Raw genomic sequence first — 21,906 nt, forward strand, 5'->3', positions numbered from 1 at the left:
ATTGTTGGACCAGGGACGAGACTAGAAGAGGAAGAACGAAGAGATTTACTGAAGAAAATAAATATCCGGGTCAGACTATAGCAAATCTGGCTTGAAATATTGTCACTTTTGCTGCGAATTACCACGAGATTTTCCTACGGGGGACAAATGCGCCTGGCATAACGGCTCCGATTTCCCTTGTTTTATAGGGTAACTCATCACAGCACAACTACATTACTAGCTTGAATTTTTTAAACAAAAATATTCTCTCCAGACCCCGAAAAGGAACACACAAGTAGCTTAACAATGGAGAAAGCAAGAGAGAAAGCATATTAACTGCAGCCGTACACGGTTGGATGAAATTCAAAATAATATATCCAGTTTATTAAATGTATTTATTAGATGCTCAATGCCATTAAATTTCTAAATGTGTGTAACAACAGAAAAATGTCAAACGCCAAATATTCATCAGAATTAAATGTCTCTCTAGTGAGAGATCATTTTATTTGTAAAATACGCAAAGTTTATTACTTGAGTTTGAACATGATCCCCCTAAACAAAACATTCGAAAAAGCAATGAAAATAAATTATATTGTTGGAACAATATAATAACACTTATTTACGTACAGGAAGTGCATCAATATTAAGGCAACTTTGTTTTTCCACATGATGTATATTGAACACATCTTCATACGTGCGTTTTAGAGGCTTTTGTAACATAAATATAGATTTACAAACAAGTTTTCCCAGTAGGAGCAATGCACGCGTAACTCAGCCAGGTTCATTTGTAGAAATTTGTTGTGTGTGAGGAGAGGGTCTCCTGATGTGTTAGTAGTAATGTCATAATCCTTTTCCGTTTATTAATTACATATTTGTTTATTCGGTCACATGCCAATTGCAGTGTTCGAAAATAAAAAAGATGAGTTAATTTTATTCTGTATAAACTACCTTGTAGCAAAATGGATCTCGCGCGTGCTTTCTATGCCTGTGGTTGCAGGTTCGATTCCTGGTGTGTGTGTGTGTGTGATTTTAATATGAATCCGAGTATTGATTCGAATAGCACTTTCAAGTTGTACTAGCTGAGCTTGAGCTCTCTACACAGCGAATTATTCACAGATGAACATGAATCTCCGTGTTATTCCTCATATTTGTACATGTCCATTTACAGACACAAGTGAAAGAAGTCTTGTAAAAATTGGCAAGAGATACCATAAAGGGGAGATTTTGTCGATTACTTTTTCAATATCTCGTACCTTTTGCTAGATTAGAGCATACTTCCGGTTGGAGTTCCTAATTCATGTATGAAAAGTGTATTCTTTCTTCTTGCATGCAGTATGTATGTAACAGTGATGTTCAAAAAAAAAAAAAAAAAAAAAAAAAAGTTTCATCTCGATATAGAGAAATGAACATTATCTTTGAAGTTCAAAAACTCATGATAGATGTCAGGTTTCCTTGTATTTGTAATTAATGCTCTATTTTGTGCTGCCATCTATGGACAGTTACGTAAAATATTGCAGCATAGAACTCCTTACAGTATGGAAGGTAATATCATAGTGAAAGGAAGTCAAATTTTTGTTGGAAATCAGTTGCGGTGATTTACGTATAATGGAGGAAAAAATATAACGTTTTGGTTTGTAAATGATAGATAGAGAATCAGGAGTTTACCGTATGTAGAAATTTATTTCTATTGTAGTCTTTATTTTACCCTTTTTTGTAGTAATTTGTTACTTTATATTTCTTGTTGTTTCAACATAAGGTTAATTACTGATTGCCTATCAATCATAGTAGTGAGATTAGTTTGTAATGTTAAATTGTATTTTCGGAATAACCTCCTCAAAATTTACTATTGGAAATTAGATCGTAATAAATTCACCACGTGCAACGTATACACGGTAAAATTGATCCAGCAAAGATTTCGCTAATCCCTTTCGATATATTTGTATTTAATGTTAATTGTTTCATATTTAACTCTTGTAGAATTCAGTTTTTTTGTTACAATAAATTGTTAATTATCGAAAGGAGAATTTATCTTTATAAGCCGGTTCCTGCAACTATATTACAGCTAGGCACATTAAACCTAACCATTGAGCTGTTGGTACCTCACAGTACCATTACACAGCCACATAAGTAAGTTACCTTCCATACTGTCTGCATTGACTGTCGTGCATTGGCTGTCATGCACTGTGTGCTATGTCATTACTTAAAGGCTGGTAATAATATAGTTGCAAATAAGGATAAAAGGAACCGTAAAAATAATGAACGTCTGTATTAAAAGGGAATTTATGGAAAATGAAAGTTAAGTATTACGCAGAATCTAATGGGAAGTCTGTAATAAAGTTTGTAAGGTTCAACTACGTAGTTAAGACGTAGATGCCAAGGCGTGAACGTGACCTATATTTATTTGGTTATTTAATTAGAAATTATCTACCTCATCAAAAATGGAGAATAATGATTTGGTTGATTTTTCCGAGGTAGACGAGTTTTGGTCACGCTTAAGTAACGGCCCACCGGGGGCCACCGGCTCGGGCTCCCGGGAGGTTCGTCATGATGACGTGTCACGTGAGTTGGATGGTGGTGTCATTCGAGAACTTGATAATTCACGCTCGATTGAGTCCACTACCCAGCACCTGGCGCAAGGTCATCCGTCAGCTGGTGTGTTACGACCACCGATAAAATGTAATTTCACTCGGCTCTTTTCAGAAAACATATTTAACTCCTTGAGATTACAAGTTAAAGAATTACCTGTTGTAAATGGAAATAATGGTTTTCTATTATGTGAATTTCTTCTTCGTTTAGATATTATGATAAATAGAAAGATAGCGCCCATTGATGTAATTTTGGTAGCTTCATTAGAAAGGTGTAATGGTAGAGTATATGAAGAAATACAACGGCTACTTTCAACCACTACAGATTGGGATTATATCGTAGAAAGGATTTTTGAGAAATTTGTAACACGTCTTGTTAGTCTGGAATTTTATAAGAGTAAATTTTTTCGTTTAATGACAGAGAATGAATCATTAGTGGGTTTCATTATTGAAAAGAATGCTGTATTGCGTATCTTAGGTAAAGAAATGGAAGATCTCGAGTTTTGTCGATTAGTAATGAATTTGGTTAGACCTGATATTAGAAATACCATGTTGTTAACTAAGTTACCGGTGACATGGGCGGAGCTCATGGAATTTGCGGAATGTTACGAGCTTAATTATCAATATGATAGTGAATATTACCAGATCCTAGGTAAACAAAACTTGTGTAATAAGATATTAATGGGGAGAAATAAGTATCAGAATATGCAACGCGCTTGTACGTCTTGTGGATTGTCATCACATATATGGCGTTTTTGTCCTCATAAAAATAAAAACAAGAGAGAATCTGATAATATGTACTGTGGATCACGTGATGAGGAGAGTACGTGTTTGCTCCAGATGCCGATATCTATTTGTCACGATATGTTTCCCGCTATTATTGATACTGGATCGAGTTTGAATCTCGTTGAGAGAAAGGTTTTAGATAAAATACGTACTAAGTGTAAGCCATCGTCTAAAACTGTGAATCACAGAGTAGTGGTCATGAACAATGAATCGGTTCACATTGGTGAAATGGTTCAGTTAATGTTTTTTGTTCATGGGACGCGGTTCGTGACTTGGTTTGGTGTGATTGAGCATCCCGTGCTTAAAATATTATTAGGCTTAAATTTTCTGCGTGAAAATCATGCGCATTTGGACATTCCCAATAAAACTTTATTTTTCCAAAAATTAAAACAACTGGTTAATTTAAGTGATTGGAACAGTAATTCACCTGTTCCCAGTGATCTGTCGCCTTTGAACTCTCATTGCAGGTCTCCTTGTGTGGACTCCGCACCGTTAGGCGCCAGTGGTGTGGGGGAAGTGCAGGGGCCTAGGCCTGTATATGGATCGAAATTTGAGGATGGTGGACAGCGTAATTATTTTGAGAATCAACCTGACTATGGCGAAGACACTGTGAGGAGAAGTAATGGAGGGAGAAGACCACCGCGGGGGCGGTCTCGACAGTGGCGGTTCCAGAGGGAAGTCGTCCAGTCTACCTCAAAGCAACCTAATGAAGCTAGGGGTGTCCAAAACAGCATTCATAATGTACCACGAACTACGATGAGTACTACATCTCGGCAGAAGAACCGATCCAGAGGAAAATTCTTAGGGACCAACCACATGAGGCGGATTTCGGCGGCCAGTTTGGTACAACCATCAACGTCGGAAGATCGAGATGAGGTTTGTGCAGATGATTCTAACCATTCCTTAGGGGCGAGTTACACCAACCCACCTATTAATAGTCGATTGGAGGTCCAGAGAGAGGGAGACGTGAGGCTTCAACCTTCTGCATCCCGACCATCTACCTTCCATGGTGTATGTGATTGTGGAGGCACTTCACGGTCTAGACCAGCCATTCCGAAGGTGTCACAAGAAGTTGGCCACCAGTCTACTGCGTGTTCCAGTACATCTTTAGGGGCGTATCATACCAGCCGTCATAACGCAGTCCAACGTCCAGCAGAGGTTTATGAAACGAGTCCAGCTGGTGTTCCAGTCGAAAATCCTGTTCGACATGAGTTTGACCAGAGAAATCAGGATGGACCAAATATGGATCAAGGTACGGTGCATAATACTAATGATATTTTTTCTCCTTCCTTAATATCTTATGTAAATAATCTCTTACAGCAATATAATGATGTAATCAATGAAGAACTTGGTGAGATACGTGGCTATCAACATAAAATACAGCTTATTGATAATAGTCCTTGTATAACACAACCGTATCAAATTCCAAAGCATAAGCTTAGAGAATTAGACTCATTTATAGATTCTTTGATAGAACGTGATATTGTTACTGAAGTTGAGAGTTCTCCCTTTATTTCCCCGTGCTTTTTGGTTACAAATAACGACGGATCTAGGAGATTAGTCATAAATTACGGTCAAATCAATAAACGCGTGATTGTAACAGGGTTTCCAGCTCCACATATAGATTCAACTATTGCAAACATAGGGAAACATCGTATCTTTAGTTGTTTAGATGCAAAAAATGCCTTCTATCAAATATCCCTTCATCCAGACTCTAGAATTTATACTACCTTTGCTACTCCTACTCGTCTATTAATGTTTAAAAGGATCCCGATGGGTTTTGTAAATTCCGGGTTTGTGTTAGCGAGTCTGATGCATAAAATGTTAAGAGATTTAGTGGGAGAATATTTAGACATTTTTGCAGACGATATAATAATTCATGCTGACACTATAGAGAAACATAATGAAATTTTAGAGAAGGTATTACAACGTTTGCGAGAATATGGAGTTACTGTCTCGAAACATAAGATTAAATTATGTAAAAGGAAAATTAAAATCTTGGGGTACGAATTTTAAGACGGAAATATGAGTATAGATGAGGATAGAGTAAAGGTAATTCGAAATTTACCACGCCCAAAGAATAGAAGAGCGTTGAATAAATTATTGGGATTTCTAGGATATTATCTTCGATTTGTAAAAGATTATGCTGAATTACTTGGTCCATTGTATAAATTAAAGAGTGATAAAACTCCCTTTGTGTGGGGTAAAGAAGAAGATCAATTATTGGAAAGGATCAAAGAAGCCATTGTAAACCATATTGTTTTGAAAGTTCCGGATTTTTCTAGTCCCTTTGTGATTCACGTTGATTCCAGTTCCAGATGCTATAGCGCTATCTTATCACAATATGATGCTTCTGGGTTTTTGAGACCAGTATATTTCTTCAGTAAAGTTATTCCTGAATCTGACTGGTCCAAGAATATCTTCGCCTTGGAAATGACAAGCTTAGTCTTAGCGTTAGAGAAATTTGATATGTATTTACACAATAAGTTCACGGTTTATTGTGATAACTCTAGTTTAATCTGGATATTGAAGAATCACAAGAGACAGAAAAAATATGGAACTTTAATAGAGAAAATAAGTAAATATAACTTTAATATAATTTTTGTACGGTCTAGGAGTAATTTTTTAGCAGACTTTGTCAGCCGAATGTATAGTTATGTTGATTTTGAACCACCAGATAGTGAGATTAAGGAAATTGATAAGGTGAATAAGCAAAGAGTTCATTTGTCATTTGTTAATTTTTGGAAATTACCTTTGTTTAATTCTCCTTTAGGTGATTTGCAGAGGCAAGATCCTAAATTAAGACAAATTATTGCCGAGTTAGAACAAAATAAGAAAGTTGAACCATATTTATTGAAAGATAATGTATTGTTAAAACGTACGTATGGGAAAGTATATGGTGGACTGAGAGCTGTAATACCAGAATCCTTACAATATTCCGTGATTAAATTCTTCCACGATGAGATAGTGGGAGGGGGACACGCTGGGCGAGCCCGCACTTATAGTAAGCTAGCTTCCCGATTTACGTGGAACGATATGTACCGCCAGGTGTCCGAATATATTCGCAGCTGTGAGACCTGTCAACGTATAAAGGACAGAAATCGCCCTTTATACGGTAAATATTATTCTGAGAAGGATTCTTTCGCGAATAGCTGCTATCACGTAGACATAGCTGGTCCATGGTTACCTAGTAATGGATTCAAATACATACTTGTAGTAACAGATGCCTATAGTCGGTTCGTAATTATTGAACCGTTGAGAACTGTAACTTCTAAAATAATATGTAAGAAGCTTGATAAGATCTTTTATATGTACGGCTATTGTCATAAGCTTTTGCATGACAATGCGTCTTATTTCGCCTCAGATTACTTCAAGCATTATTTATTCAGTCTCGGTATTCAGAACATTTGTACGGCACCTTACTCACCGTCTAGCAACCGTACGGAACGTCAAAATCGTAATATAAAGCTGGTTTTGAAAGCATATATTAGCAAAAATCAGACGAAGTGGGCCGATCATATTTACAAGGTCCAATATACCTTAAATGCCAGCGAGAATGCTGAGACTAGGAAAACGCCAGCAGAGATTTTCCTTGGTCGTCATTTATTAAATCCATTAGATATTCGTTGGATTGTAGACCTAGGTATATTAGACAGTTCTCAAAATAAGGAACAAGTAACTTCCACAATAGTGAATAATATAGAAAAGGCGTGGAAGAGAAAGGAAGTGATTTATAATAAGAAACATGTTCCTATTACTTTACCTGTAGGTGAACAGGTATTAGTTAAGAAGGTCTTGAAGGCATCTATTGAAAAAAAGGTTATGCCTCGTATGTCAGAGATATTTGATGGTCCTTACCAGATCCTTTCTTATCCGACACCAAATACCGTATGGTTAATGTCAATGAAGGATAATAATGTAAAGATTAAACGGCATGTTTCATTTATTAAGAAATATTATCCTCGAAGAACTGTGTCATAACTTACTTTCATTGCTTGTAAACGATAACTTCATGAAGTAATGTAGTATGAATTAGTATAGACGTTCATTTCATAAAGATATTGTACAGAACTATTTAAAGGTAAAATACGTAGTTAGTGTATGACTCATATTTGTTATATTTGTATACTGTGTGTTTGTATTTGTATTCCTGCAGGATGTGCCAAATGTCCTAAATGTCCGAGATGTCCCGAGTATCTGTTTCTGTCGTCGTTTGTCACAACGTCTGAAAAGGGATTTGGAAATGGTACCTGTCATTTGTATGGGAAATCCATGACTTCTAAGCGAGTTGAGCCAGGAAATTATCCATGCTACCAATCAACAACTTCTATGCTACAGCATTTAAGGTTGTGAATCGAAGCTCCAGCCAATGGTGTGTTCTGAATCTGGTGGGCCCGAACTTTGTCACGATCAAGTAAGATAGTTGGAACTACATGGTGGTGAGTTCGAAACAATTTATTGTGCATGTGTGATTCTTCCGAAACTCAATCAAGTATAATAGTTTATTTTTTTGAACATTTAATATCCTGTTTAGTAATTTTTTGACCCGAGCAGGGCGATATATGTAACAGTGATGTTCAAAAAAAAAAAAAAAAAAAAAAAGTTTCATCTCGATATAGAGAAATGAACATTATCTTTGAAGTTCAAAAACTCATGATAGATGTCAGGTTTCCTTGTATTTGTAATTAATGCTCTATTTTGTGCTGCCATCTATGGACAGTTACGTAAAATATTGCAGCATAGAACTCCTTACAGTATGGAAGGTAATATCATAGTGAAAGGAAGTCAAATTTTTGTTGGAAATCAGTTGCGGTGATTTACGTATAATGGAGGAAAAAATATAACGTTTTGGTTTGTAAATGATAGATAGAGAATCAGGAGTTTACCGTATGTAGAAATTTATTTCTATTGTAGTCTTTATTTTACCCTTTTTTGTAGTAATTTGTTACTTTATATTTCTTGTTGTTTCAACATAAGGTTAATTACTGATTGCCTATCAATCATAGTAGTGAGATTAGTTTGTAATGTTAAATTGTATTTTCGGAATAACCTCCTCAAAATTTACTATTGGAAATTAGATCGTAATAAATTCACCACGTGCAACGTATACACGGTAAAATTGATCCAGCAAAGATTTCGCTAATCCCTTTCGATATATTTGTATTTAATGTTAATTGTTTCATATTTAACTCTTGTAGAATTCAGTTTTTTTGTTACAATAAATTGTTAATTATCGAAAGGAGAATTTATCTTTATAAGCCGGTTCCTGCAACTATATTACAGCTAGGCACATTAAACCTAACCATTGAGCTGTTGGTACCTCACAGTACCATTACACAGCCACAATGTAATAAGCAAACACATTACACACACAATTAATTATAATGTCAGTAATATAGGGTGTTCATTAGGCAAAATACTCGAAACAATAAAGATTTAACTTAGAGTGAAGAAATGTTATCCTTCGTTTTTCATTATCATTTGGCCATGAAACAAACGCCTGATATACATGCAATCCCGTATACAATAATGTGGTGTTGGAATGTATAATACATAGGATATGATTTTTTCTAATTTCAATACTTCCAGTGTACCCGTAAAAATGTAATAAAGAAATAATGGCCACGTTTCTTTTTCATATTCAATTAGAACTGGACAATCTACATAAAATTTTCAATCGATCAGTGAAAACGTCATCTTTCTAAAGCCCGTAGTTTCCAAGATCTCATTGCCGAAAGGATTGGCCACAAGCATATAAACGTCCACAAACGTATAGTTTAAAAGAACTCCAAAGATGGCAGCACAATTCATTTGCATTGATTTTGGAAAATGCTTATTAAAATACAAAGGCTTTGAACAATAATTTTTTAAAAAAATAAACTTTATGAAAAACGGGTCTATCTAAATAATTTATTTCAAGTACAAATACTTTAAAATATTTGTCTTTATAAAACGTGAATTCACAAATAACCGTAAATAAAAGGTTTAAAATCCAATGTTATAGTTTGGAGTTCAGGAGCTTTTGTTTTTGCTACTATATATGTTAGACCCAATGTTCAAATTCCCTTGACATTCTTCCAATACATGGACACCTCGTTTCGTCATTATATTATTATGACTGATCTCAATCTATCCAGTCGCACTCTTACGCAACGACGGAACTTCTATCAATTTCTTATGCTGCACACAAATGCCGAACTATGCGCATTACCAAGACATACCCGGCCTTCCTCAAATACAACACCTGACGCAGTCATTGTTTCCTCTACATTACAACCATTCGTAAATTGTCATGTTCTATCTTCCATCGGTAGTGACCATGACCCAGTTAAATTGACATTACATTTTCGAAACCACCGTCAAGCTCCTGACACTCCACCACGTACCGTTCTCTGTTATGACCGTGCCGACTGGAACAAATATCGAGAAGGTTTGACTACTACCTTCTCTAACGTGCCTACTCCAGTACATCACTCTGACTTACATAACACGCTTGATAGACTTACTACTGCTATACAACATAGTAGCCATCAACATATACCCACGATTAAATCTAATTATGTTCGACCCGCACTTCCTCAATATCGCACACTAGTTGCTCTTGCACGGCAGGCATACCATGAATATCTTCGCACACGTGATCCAGGGCTTTTACAACTACAGCGCCAATATTTACGGCAAGTTCATAATTATATCATCGCCTATAAAAGACGCAAGTGGATCCAAACAGTTAACTATCTTGATCAAGAACATAATCCTACCAAATTCTGGAATGCCTTTCATAGACTCTGTGGGACACGCTGTTCTCTCTCTTACCCTCTCATCGTCAACCAGACCTCAGTACAAACTGATACAGAGAAGGCTAATGTGTTTGATCAATCACTTCAAAGCATTTTTACGCCACCACTCATCACCTATACTCCTGAACGTTTACGCACTAGAATAAGCAACGTAACAGATCCGCATCAATCACAACTTCGTATTAGTTCCAGTCACGAATTAGACTCGAATAATCCTCTTACTTGTCCAATTACACCTTTGGAGATTACCGCAGTCTTAGCCAATAAGAAGAATACAGCTCCAGGGTTTGACGGTGTCACTTACCGCCATATTAAAGAGGCTCCACTGGTGGTTCTGCTACTACTGTCCGCTATTTATAACCTTATACTTCGAACAGGTGATTATCCGGCTTCCTGGAAAACTTCAAAAGTCTTAATGTTTCTGAAACCGCATAAAGATAACACCAAGGCAGAGTCATACCGTCCAATACAACTCACGTCTACACTGGGAAAGATCCTCGATCGCATCTTAGTTCGGCGTCTACATACACACTTCTTCCATAATCAAATTCCTCTACACCAAACTGGTTTTCGTCCTAAATGCAGTCTCAATGATGATCTACTCAAACTTACCACCATTCTTACCAACCACTTCAATAGCATCCAACCTTCCTGTTTATTATTATTTGACTTAGAGAAGGCTTTCGATTCAGTTTGGCACGATGGGTTACTTTACAAACTTCATCTTCTACGATTACCATTCGCATATATCAGACTAATTTATCACTACCTCACCAATCGCATAGCATATGTCTGCATTAATTCATCTTTATCATTTCCTATTTTTCCGCTTAGTGGTGTACCCCAAGGGTCAGCGTTATCTCCACTGCTATATATACTATATGTTCGAGATTTGCCTGTTCCTCCTGATCCTATCTACACCTTTACCTTTGCAGATGATACTGCTTATCTTGCCTGTGGAAAATCTATTCAGCATATCAATAGTATACTTCAAGAGGCAATAAATAAGTTCTGTGACTAGTGTGATACTTGGCGACTCCGAATCAACTCCACTAAAACACAGGCACTTGTCATCATACCATCAGGACGTATCAGTAGGGTCCGACGCAATAAATCTCTCTTACATCTTACTATAGCTGGCACAAGCATTTCCGTCACCCGTACAGCGAGATATTTGGGTGTTATCTTTGATGACCATCTTTCATGGCGTGGACACCTTCAGCATCTTATAAGTCTAGCGCAAAATAAACTAAACCTTTTGAAGAGATTAGTCGGAACTTCCTGGGGCCTTCATCAAGAGACTGTGTTAAACACTTACAAAGTCTTCTTGCGACCATCCATACTCCATGGACACATCGCATGGCTTAATGCCAGTAACAAATTCTACACTCGCCTCCAGATCATTGAAAGGCATGCACTTCGCCTTGCATATCGTATCAAACTGCCTAGCCCTACCCGGCTACTCTATGAGCGTATTCCATTTCCACATGATCATCTTCATCTAGAGAAACTGCGTACCAGGTACATCACTACCCGTTGGACTCAAGGCCATCCCATCCTTCGCTGTTGTATACGCATCGATGCAGATCAAGATGTTCCACCCCGTCTACAATCTACACCACTTCAGCACTTAGTTACACTGTACCTTCTCACACATCCTGACGAACAAATAGACGAATTTCTATTAGCATATCAACCACCAGACTTATCACCAAACATTTATCCATCTTTTGCCCTTTAATTCGCACTAACAAGGGCATCATTATGTCTCTCATCATGTGTCGAGTCGCCCCGACACAAGAAGATAACCCCTCACCTGTCTAACTAACAATATCACTGTGTTGTGGCGTCTAACTTGCACCTCATCTTTCATCTCATCACGCATACAATTCGATAGATATTGTACGTACAATGAATAACGATTCCTGATCAATTGATGAATAAAAATCCCAATTATGAATGAATAAAAACAATAAATAAATAAATGAAATTAAACATCTTTGTCCATCCAACTTATCCTTTGTTCCCCTTACGCATAACTCCACTCCCAAGAGAAGGTATTCCCTTCTACGGGTTCTTGCATTGTAAAAAAAAGAGCTTTTGTTGTCGTGCGCAATTTCCAACCATTTTGCCACACCTCTACCATCTACGCCAACGCTACATAGCGACACGAATTCAATTGGCACATCCCATCGTCCATGAGCTATTAGATCAAGTTCCTGCTGTACCACGCTATGCCTACCCACCACTGGATCATCTCTTAGCAATATACGAATGCACCGAAGCCATAGATCAGCATAATCCTGACCGCCGTATCTACCACCGAAATCCACATATATATTGCCCATAACCTCCGTACATGTATTCAAGAAACATTTTAACACAATAGCCAACTCTGACACACCCTCGTCAACTCGATTTTGCTATTAGTTCCTTACTTCCATCCACATTATTATATAGTCTGAAATCATTCTCCATGTCTTACAAATCAAAACAGTTGAAAATAGCTCTGGCCACAGAGAAGGTGTTGCCTTCTACGGCCCGCCCATTCATTGGATGGGAGTGAAACTCTTGTTAGAAAAAAAGAAGAGCTTTTGTTGCTATTATAGCATTTTAATAGATAGATCGATCGATTTTCACAGATTCTGTGCTGAAAGACAGTCAGTTAATCAAAAAATCCTCTTCATTGCAGTCAATCTGATTTGATTCAATGTAAGAGAGTTTAATAAAATTAAGGTAACTTAATCAGTTAAGTACTAGTTACTTCGTCCGACTAGGGGTGTGCACAGGCAGATTTTCGGCACAGGTTACGCTCATGAGAATATAGTATGTGGTAAAACAAACAGTACTGAAATTCACGTACGGATGGCACCCTGGTGCAATGTGGAATGAGCTGTGAGCGGCACACGTGTGCCCAGTTGGGTACGGATTGGCATAGTGTGCAGTTGGCGTGAATATAATGTTATTCACAACAGAGGGGAAAATATTTATTGTCGAGCACTATTTTCACTCATACGGTGTGGAGCAGCATCTCGCTGCAAGAAATGAGCGCGCACGTCTACTGTATTGCTTTGGAGTGCAATTATGGTATATGAAGATGAAAATTTCAACAGCAACATATGGTTCAGTAACGGGTGTCATGTGTACCTTGATCACCACATCAATCGACAGTTGATTGCTGACCCATTCTTGCATGATTACTGACCCATTCTTGCATGATTACTGACCCATTCTTGCCGCGGCACACCGGTTCGGAAACGCTGCTATAAAATGGTGTTTTGACCTGTTTTCACAGTTTCTGTGGATATCCTAGAAAGTTGAGGAGAAGCTAAGAAAACACGTGTTAGAGTAGATTTTCGTTTACACAACTCCAAATAGTTAATTGCTTTGGTTGCCTGTTCGAGAGCTTCATCTGTTCCTATAGAACAAAACGGCATTTCGTCTTATTTAAATCCGAACTTTAGTTGCTAGATGGAGGAACAAGGCAAAGCCTTCGGTCAGCGATGATACGAACTTGCAAGGAGGGAGCTGATATAAAAAATATTTTACACTGTTTACATGTATCGGCCCGTGCTTCTATTCTCTACATCTATTTTACAGATACATATGTGTTTATTCTGTTATTGTGGTGGTTACAGTTGCTTCCACTAGGCTATGTGTTTGTGATTAGAATTGGAACTAATACGAGGTTAATATAACTTATCGTATTTACGCTTGCCTAAATCCCAAGCAAATTAAGGTTACTAGACTTCATTCTTTATCTTGGTGTGACACAGCAAATTGCTTCAAAAACAGGGGAAAACAATCTTTCTAGAAAGTTTTTGAATCTTTCACAGAAAAAGTTCTAGAGGCCTTTGATAGATTAAACTGCCCAGAAAGTTTTACATTTGAAGATGAAAAATTTATAGGAAGATACATTTGTTGCGCATATTTACAAGGTAAACAATTTTCAGATATTGGTAAGCTCGGTTGGTGGCTGTTTACCGAAAAACATGTCCAACCTGAAACTTTGCCGCCAACAAAGCCAGTTTTACATCAACACATCTTAAGAACTCACTACCAAGTGATGGAGTGACGATGAGCTAATCTTCGAAAACCGGATCTAGCTGACCTTTTTCATTTAGATAGGAAAGGAGGGTAAATGAGTATTTTCCTACCATGAGTCATGTATCATGCTCTCCAGAAGCTAGTTTAAAATTGGTGCATTGAGATTGTACCAAAGGACGATGTGCTTTCAATTGTGTCCATTACAAATGCCGTGTACTTAGATGTACAGAACTGAACAAATGTGGAGCAAAGAAAGAGCATTGTGACAACTGTAAAAATGACTATCAAATTCAACGGTCGGATTCAGATGATGACTCATAAGTCGAATTTCTACTATTAGTTTTCTTTCTAAACAATTCTGTAATAATAAAAAGGGTTTATTTGTGTATTTGAAGTATTTTACTATGTTTTGATTTTTACAACCAAGCATGTTTACTAATTTTTATTTTTGTTTAATTGGATGCATATCTTTTCTCTAACAGTAATAAGGAAATGGTCCACTACAATTCAAGAATAAATTACCCTATAATCGAAACTTGTGTTTAATTTAAAGGTATTTATCGGCAAGATGATTTGTTAACATTTTATACCTCACGCAATTTTTATTGTCGATATTTGACTCATATCTTTCAAAAAAAAACCTCAATTTTATATCATTTGCAGACTTTTTTAATTTGTAAATAATTATCTATTTGTCATATATTTATTCAATATGTATAAATAATAGCCATGGAGAAAAATGAGACACTTATTAACACCCATTCGCTACTTTAGTGGGTATGCTCATTGAAGTTAGAAAAAGCGATTTAATTTTACCTTAGTTTTGATAGTTTCGTTAATGTTTGAAGTAGCGAAACTGTTTATTTGGCAAATACTGTATCTATGCGAAAGGCACATACAGCAACCAGAAGAAATAAAATGAGCCACTTCCCATGAAAATCGATTGAGAACTTTAGCCTGTGTAGCGCTAAAAAGACATTGATATCGGCGTTAGTGGTCATCTTAGAAGTATGTCGTCATACATCGTCTCGGCCACACGTTGAAACAAAACACCCGGTAGTACACGATTTTATAGCTCATTACCTATCCATCGCCACCAATCATACAGAGGTTTTTCAGCCTAGGTTTGGTCGATTTCGTTCGTTCCCCCTCCCGGGCAGAATGCACTCACCTTACCTGGGTTGTGACATCCTGTAGTGTTGTGGAGTGGCTTCCTGGGAACGAAGTTGTTTTTTCCGCCGCCCAAATTAAGTCGGTTTTGGGAAGGCTATGTTGCGGCTCTTTATGACGCCCACTTTAGTGTTTCTGTCATTAGAAAATAGTGCAAGAAGAATGATTGCAACATCAGTTTAAGTGGAATAAAAATTTTATTAAGAAGTACAAGGGCAACGAAGCTCCACCATTTGGATCACCAAAGAAGTTGCTTAGGAAGCGGGAATGCACCAAGGCCACGTCCACCATGCAGAGGAAACTTCGCAAAATATCAATGCAAGAAAATCCACCAACACAAAGGTGTATGGCTAATCGTCTTGACGTGTCTTTTTTTCCAGCTTGAGTTGATGGTGTAATGTCCGGCTCACAGTCCCCAGTCATGAAAGCTCGCGGCCATCTTCTCACGGATGCCCAGCAAAATGAAAGAAAGTGTAACGCCGGAAAGCTGTACGAACGGCATTTGGCAAAACAAAGGTGGATGTACACCGTAACGCTCGATGAAGCATGGATTTACCTTTCCGAGTGCGGCAAACCGAGATCCATCATGCACCGAGAGAAAGGCGTCGAGAACTACAGAAGGTGGGTCTGTGTCTGTAAGGAATCCTTCCCAAAAGGGTTCATGGTCGTTATTGGCTACTGTTACCGAGGTAAACTGAACATTCGTAGGTTGGCGAAAAACTGCAAAATAAATTCGCAGTATTTTCAGGAGCAGATTATACGGCCGATCTACGATCATGAGATTCCAACAATGTACGGAAATGACTCCAATCTGGTGCGCATTGACATGGACAAGGCCTCATCACATTCCTCACAATCGTCCCTCGCATTCTACAGGGAGAAGGAGGAGGCAAGTGGTATACAGGTGACACCTTTCAATGAGGTACCCGTTAAATCTCCAGATGCAAGTCCTATGGACTATTGTGGATTTGGATTGCTGAAGCGGACTTTGGGAAAACTGTGTGTGGCAACTGTGGAAGGACTTTGGAAAGCTGTGCAAAGGGAATAGGACAAGATTTTCCTCCCAGTTCTTCAGAGAAGCCTATTACACTGGAAAATACGCTGTCGGGCTATTGTTAGGAACCAATATAAACACATCGAGCACTTATGGACCTGGCTCCATGGATTCTACTAAATTTTTAGGTAAGGCGAAATTGGCCAAATGTACACTGAGAAAAAAAAAATGTAGGTGGCATACTTAAAAACGTAGGTTACATTCGTAATTCCTGTAGTTTCTGGACTTAACGTACAACCGTATATAGCATCCTGCAGCAAACGTATAGCTGAAAAAGTATGTATTATACGTATTGTCTACATAAGTGCAATGACGTCATTCGCGTGACGTCATCTACAGTAACAAGTATATACGGAGGTAATATCTAGCTTTGTGACGTCAGGATCGTATGTAGCATGTGGGTTAATAATGACGACACTCACTGACTATCAGGACGGAGCATAATTTCAAGAAGTATGCAATATACGTTCTGTACGTGTGTTTCTTGCGTTCAACCCCGAGACAGCATCTATATTGTACTTGTGCCCCGTACGTACGACTAGATACAGTGTACGTATTGTACCTATGCATTATACAGATTTTCCTTATGTCGCACACAGCTTGTCCCGATACAGCATACAGAATATCCGTATGCACCATACAGAGTGCACATATGCAGCTTACAGACTGGCTGCATGCGGCATATAGATTACACGTATGTCGCGTACAGGCTGGCCATATGTAATGTATGGATTGGATATATGTAGCTTATAGATTGTCCATATGAAATATACGGATTTTACCTGTATCGCATACGTATTGCCTTGTTGTAATATATGAATTGGACATATTCAGGATCTACATTGTACGTATAGTGCACCATTATTGAAGTGCTGCAACATACTGAGAAATGCATGATACATTCTTACTGTAATGTTGCCACATATTGTTTTTCTCTGTATGGAAACAAAAATAGCTTAAAATATGGTTGATCTCCTTTGTGTCAATAATAATAAAATTAAAAATACTACACTTTTCAATCTTAGTTTGGAGCAGTGAAACTGTCCAGAGAAATGTATTTATCTGCAGGGTGTAAGTTTGGACTTCCTGCTAATTCTTTGGAAAGCTACTGCAAAGCCAAGTGTTGAAAAGTGGCACAAGAGTTAATTTTAAAATTATTGGCACAAAGGAGGGTAACCACATGTTAAACTATTTTAGTTTTCATACAGAGTAAATCAATATGTGACAATATTACTGTAAGAATTTATCATACCTTTTGCAATAACTTAGTTGCAGCACTTCAATAATAATGCAAAATGCACAACCATGTACAATCCTATGTTCAAACTCAAAAAAGACTTACGTACAGTCATTTATTAAGCCGTTATCATCCATTGCTTGTACAGTCACGAAAGAAAATATTCTTCAGTTGACAAAATTTGTTTTCCTAAAAACTCAACAATAAATTAACCTATCAGAGTACCGACTTTGGCAGGTTGTCAAGTTATAACTATTCGAAGAATAACAACAAAAAGATCCAAATTAATTAATTTGTTGCCGAGCTATTGGCAAAAGAAAATTTGTCAACTGTCAAATACTTTCTTTTCCGTGTGTACTATATAAAGACGACTTTACCTCATTCTTTTCCTTAATAATATCCTCTTCCAAAATGCAGAAGTTGTTACCACAAGAGGCGTGAATAGGATTTTCCAGAAATAACTTCTCTGTACATTTTAATTAACAGATAAGTTATTTTTTAAATGACGCTATAATTAAAAACATGGTGTCAGCTGAAAAAGTTTTCCCTCACAAGATGATTCCTAAACAGTACTCGCCATTAAAAATGAAACTTCAAGGAGACAGGGTAGCTACGCCAAAGTTCCCAAGCCGATATCTAATAGTAAGTGTCGAATATGCTTAACCCTTAACATACCAAGCGGGGTACTCTAGGGACCCCAGAGAGTAATATTTGGTGATACTGCCGCAATTATAAGAATCAATTTATTCTCGATTTTTATATGTATTCTGCAACCCTTTGAGATATCAATTACATGATTAGATCAACGATGCGTTTCTTTAAAAAATACAAAAAATAAAAACACACTTCAAAATGTAAAAACTCCATTGTTAAACCTGTGTTTCAGATTTACGAACACAAAAGTATGAAATTGTATGAAGAACTGAATAGTGTTCAAATATACATAATATTTGACGTCAACAATGTTCATTTAACTTCAGTATGCTTCTAGACATCCAAAAAATAATAGTTGGAGTACCCTCTGCAATACTATGTTGAGAAATTAAAATAATACTTGGGGTCCCCAGAAGACTCCAGCTTGGTAAACAACTTTGACGACTTAGGCTTGGTACGTTAAGGGTTAAACTTACCGCTGTATTCGCTGTGTGACAACGTGGTGATAGCAGAGCAGAACTGACCCAACATTGACAACCAGAACGACTGTAACACAGCGAGACATCGAGAGGATGTTCTCTTCTGGTATGGTAAGCCATGCGTCTTACGATCCAATGCCACAGCTCATCAACTGTAGCTGGCGGAGTTCACAGGTATGAGAAGCTGTGCAGCCATCGACCAAACATATTTATCCTTCCCTGCTCAACACATTCTGCAAATTTGGACTTTCCTGGATGTATCCTTCTTAGTTCAACATTTTAAGTAACGAGCAGTGTAATAGTCTCATACATTATTTAAAGAAAGAGCGATGATTCTCAGAATTACTCGGAAGTTTCTAGTTTACAATTATATACATATATAGATAGATAGATAGATATAGATAGATAGATAGATGTACAATAATTTAAAACGGTTATATCAAAGTTTGCATTCAGAGCACAAAAAGAAGTATAGCTCTCGGAACATTGATTTTAGCCAGATAATACCACTAGTAAACTCAACCACACTCAGTACCGTTAGTTGCTTGGTATTGTCTATGAGGCAAAGATCATCGTATCTCATTGCGTGTAGATTTTTGTATTTGTTTAACACTAAAAATTGTTTGTCGCTAATCGAACCCAGTAACATATATACCGACAGGACGTACGTTAGTCACAAGGTTACATGAGTGAAACACTAAATTATTCGATTGACACTTGTGGCCTTGTCAACACTAGAGAAAGGTACAAAGTGATTAAATAAATACGAAACATAGTGCATACAAAATATAGCGATGTATGAAGTCTCCTTTTCATACGATTTGGAGAAAGGATACATCTGTAGAGAGCAACATAAATGATTTCTCTGGATAATTTGGATTAGTACAGAATTCGAACAAAAATAATTTTGAAATTCGTTAAGTCCAACATTTTTTCTTTCTTTCTTCAGATTCTCAATAAAGTTGACTACTGAAAAGCTGAGTTACAGATTTTATGTTAAAACATATTCACTATACCATTGTATTATTCACAGAACAATACATTAGTTATTAATGTATGACTGAAATAATAGTGCTTCGTGCAGATTTACTTTATCCAATCGGATTTGCACAATGATAAAAAAAAATGTTGCAAGGTATAATGTTCTTATTTACAGAGAAAAAGAGTTGAAAGGACTTAACGCTAACCAACATTTTCTTTAAACAGACATACATTTATTCTAATTTATGGAAGAAAGAAATAATTTGCGGAGCAGTATATTTATTAAGGTTACATATTTGTACAAAAGAATGTAAATACAATCGGGTCTGTCTTCAGAAAGGACGTGCTTTTAGCCACAAATTACACTGCTTCTTTTCGCTGTCTTTCATGCAGAATCCTGGTTTTGTTTTGATGCATGAAATACCTGAAACAAAAATCCAAAAATATTTAAAATGTTACATTTTAAAATATTTAACATTTTTTAGATTAAATGGACAAAATCTGTTCGGTCAGGTATGGACTTTTGGGTTTCTGGTAGAAAAATGATGAATTAAAAAAAAAAGTGTTTGTTGATGCTGAACAACTCGAAATGTATTACTATGCAAAAGTAAGTGGGTACCCACTGGCGTTCGAGGTACCATAGGGTACCTAATATGTCTGCATTTTTAGATATGTGGAAATATATGTCTCTAAAATGTAAAGAACTGATATCTGTTTAGTACAGAAAACCGCAACTCGGTAAGCCTTATGGATACCGAGGTATGGGAAAATAAAGGATAACACCATAGAAGTGTGAGTTTTGCGTACTAGATTGTGCAGTTTCGAAAACGTAATTACTGAGGGCTAACAACAACCTCAAAAGTAGTTTCAATTCAATACACTACACACACGTCCTTATGGGGGTTTTCGGGTACTATGGCATTCGCAGACCTCCCATTTCTAAACATTCTAAAATATATCTTAATAAACTTATAAAGAACGTTACAGGTGTGTGTTTACCGAAACCGCAAGTCGGTACGTTTAACAGTTACCGAAATATGGTGAAATAAATAGGAACACCATAGGTATGTGGGGCTTCCATACTTGACAGTAGTTTAGAAAATTAATGAAAATATGACTAATGGCTATCAAGATATTGTCAAATAAAGGGAGGACCCACACAGTTATGGGGTTTTCGTGTTAGGTGGTAAAATTTCCGAAACCGATCATGAAATCTGAATAAGCACCAGTAGCAATTTCATCCTAAAGTAACTGGGTATTTTCATGGGGTTTTAGAACATCATGGGTCTAAAAAGATTAAGTTTTAAAAGCTTTGGAAAATATAATTTGACATTTGTAAAGAGAATAGAGTTACCCAAAACTTCCAGCCAGTACATCTTACAGCTAGAGAGAGACCGTGAAATAAAAGAGTTTTAGATCTTGAAATTTCATAAAACAACTTTTGATCTTAATAAAAGTTAAATAAGATGGCACTTATATGGGTGAAGTGAGTACCTCACACTCGTCAGGGCAATTCCGATCGAAAGATTAATTCAGCTCGAAGTTTTCTTCGGGTAAATCCAAGCGTGATAATTCCTAGCGTACAAAAAGAATGAAAATTCTTTGTCAATATCTAATATAGCGACCGAGATATAAATAATTATGTATTTTACGACGTCGTAAAAATGGAGACCCACATGGATTTGTACTGTTGAGTCTTTGCTGTAAGAAGAAGAAATTTCAGAAAACTACCGTATATACCTTAATAGACAATTAAATGGGTGGAGGAACGGTGGCTTAGTGGTAGAGTGCGTACCTTTGGTGTATTGGGTCCCTGGTTTGATCCGTGTCCAAGTCAGTTTGTAGTCGACATTGTATTCGTGGGTATTCTCGGGGTACTCCCGTTTCCTCCCACCTTTACACTCCATCAATTCTATCATCAACATTCACTTGCCTTAATTTCATTTTAAAATTAAATGGGCAGTTAAGTGTGATCGTATCTCTGTGGATTAAGAGAATACTCCAGTGTAGTTTCTGCAAAACATACTAGGTACACACCCCACCACTAAGTTACTGTGTCCTCACTGATTTAATTGTATATTAAGGTATATACAGTAGGTTTTTGAATTTCTTTCTTATAGCAAAGACCCAGAAG

At 37.0% G+C, this 21,906-nt stretch overlaps 2 protein-coding genes across 4 annotated transcripts in view; one reads left to right on the forward strand and one right to left on the reverse strand.

Annotated features, from left to right (window-relative positions):
• Window positions 1–21,906, reverse strand: part of LOC145687958 (transmembrane protein 8B) — a 1,033,730-nt gene that overhangs the window by 542,525 nt on the left and 469,299 nt on the right. The window lies entirely within an intron of this gene.
• Window positions 1,361–9,246, forward strand: LOC145687957 (uncharacterized). The gene is made up of 2 exons (XM_081761556.1): window positions 1,361–4,602; window positions 7,507–9,246. Exons 1-2 carry the CDS (start codon window positions 2,418–2,420, stop codon window positions 7,701–7,703), a joined length of 2,382 nt encoding a protein of 793 aa, XP_081617682.1. The 5' UTR covers window positions 1,361–2,417; the 3' UTR covers window positions 7,704–9,246.

The sequence above is a fragment of the Thermobia domestica genome, chromosome 6, assembly GCF_964235325.1.
Source record: "Thermobia domestica chromosome 6, izTheDome1.hap1.1, whole genome shotgun sequence".
NCBI classification, from domain to species: Eukaryota; Metazoa; Arthropoda; class Insecta; order Zygentoma; family Lepismatidae; genus Thermobia; species Thermobia domestica.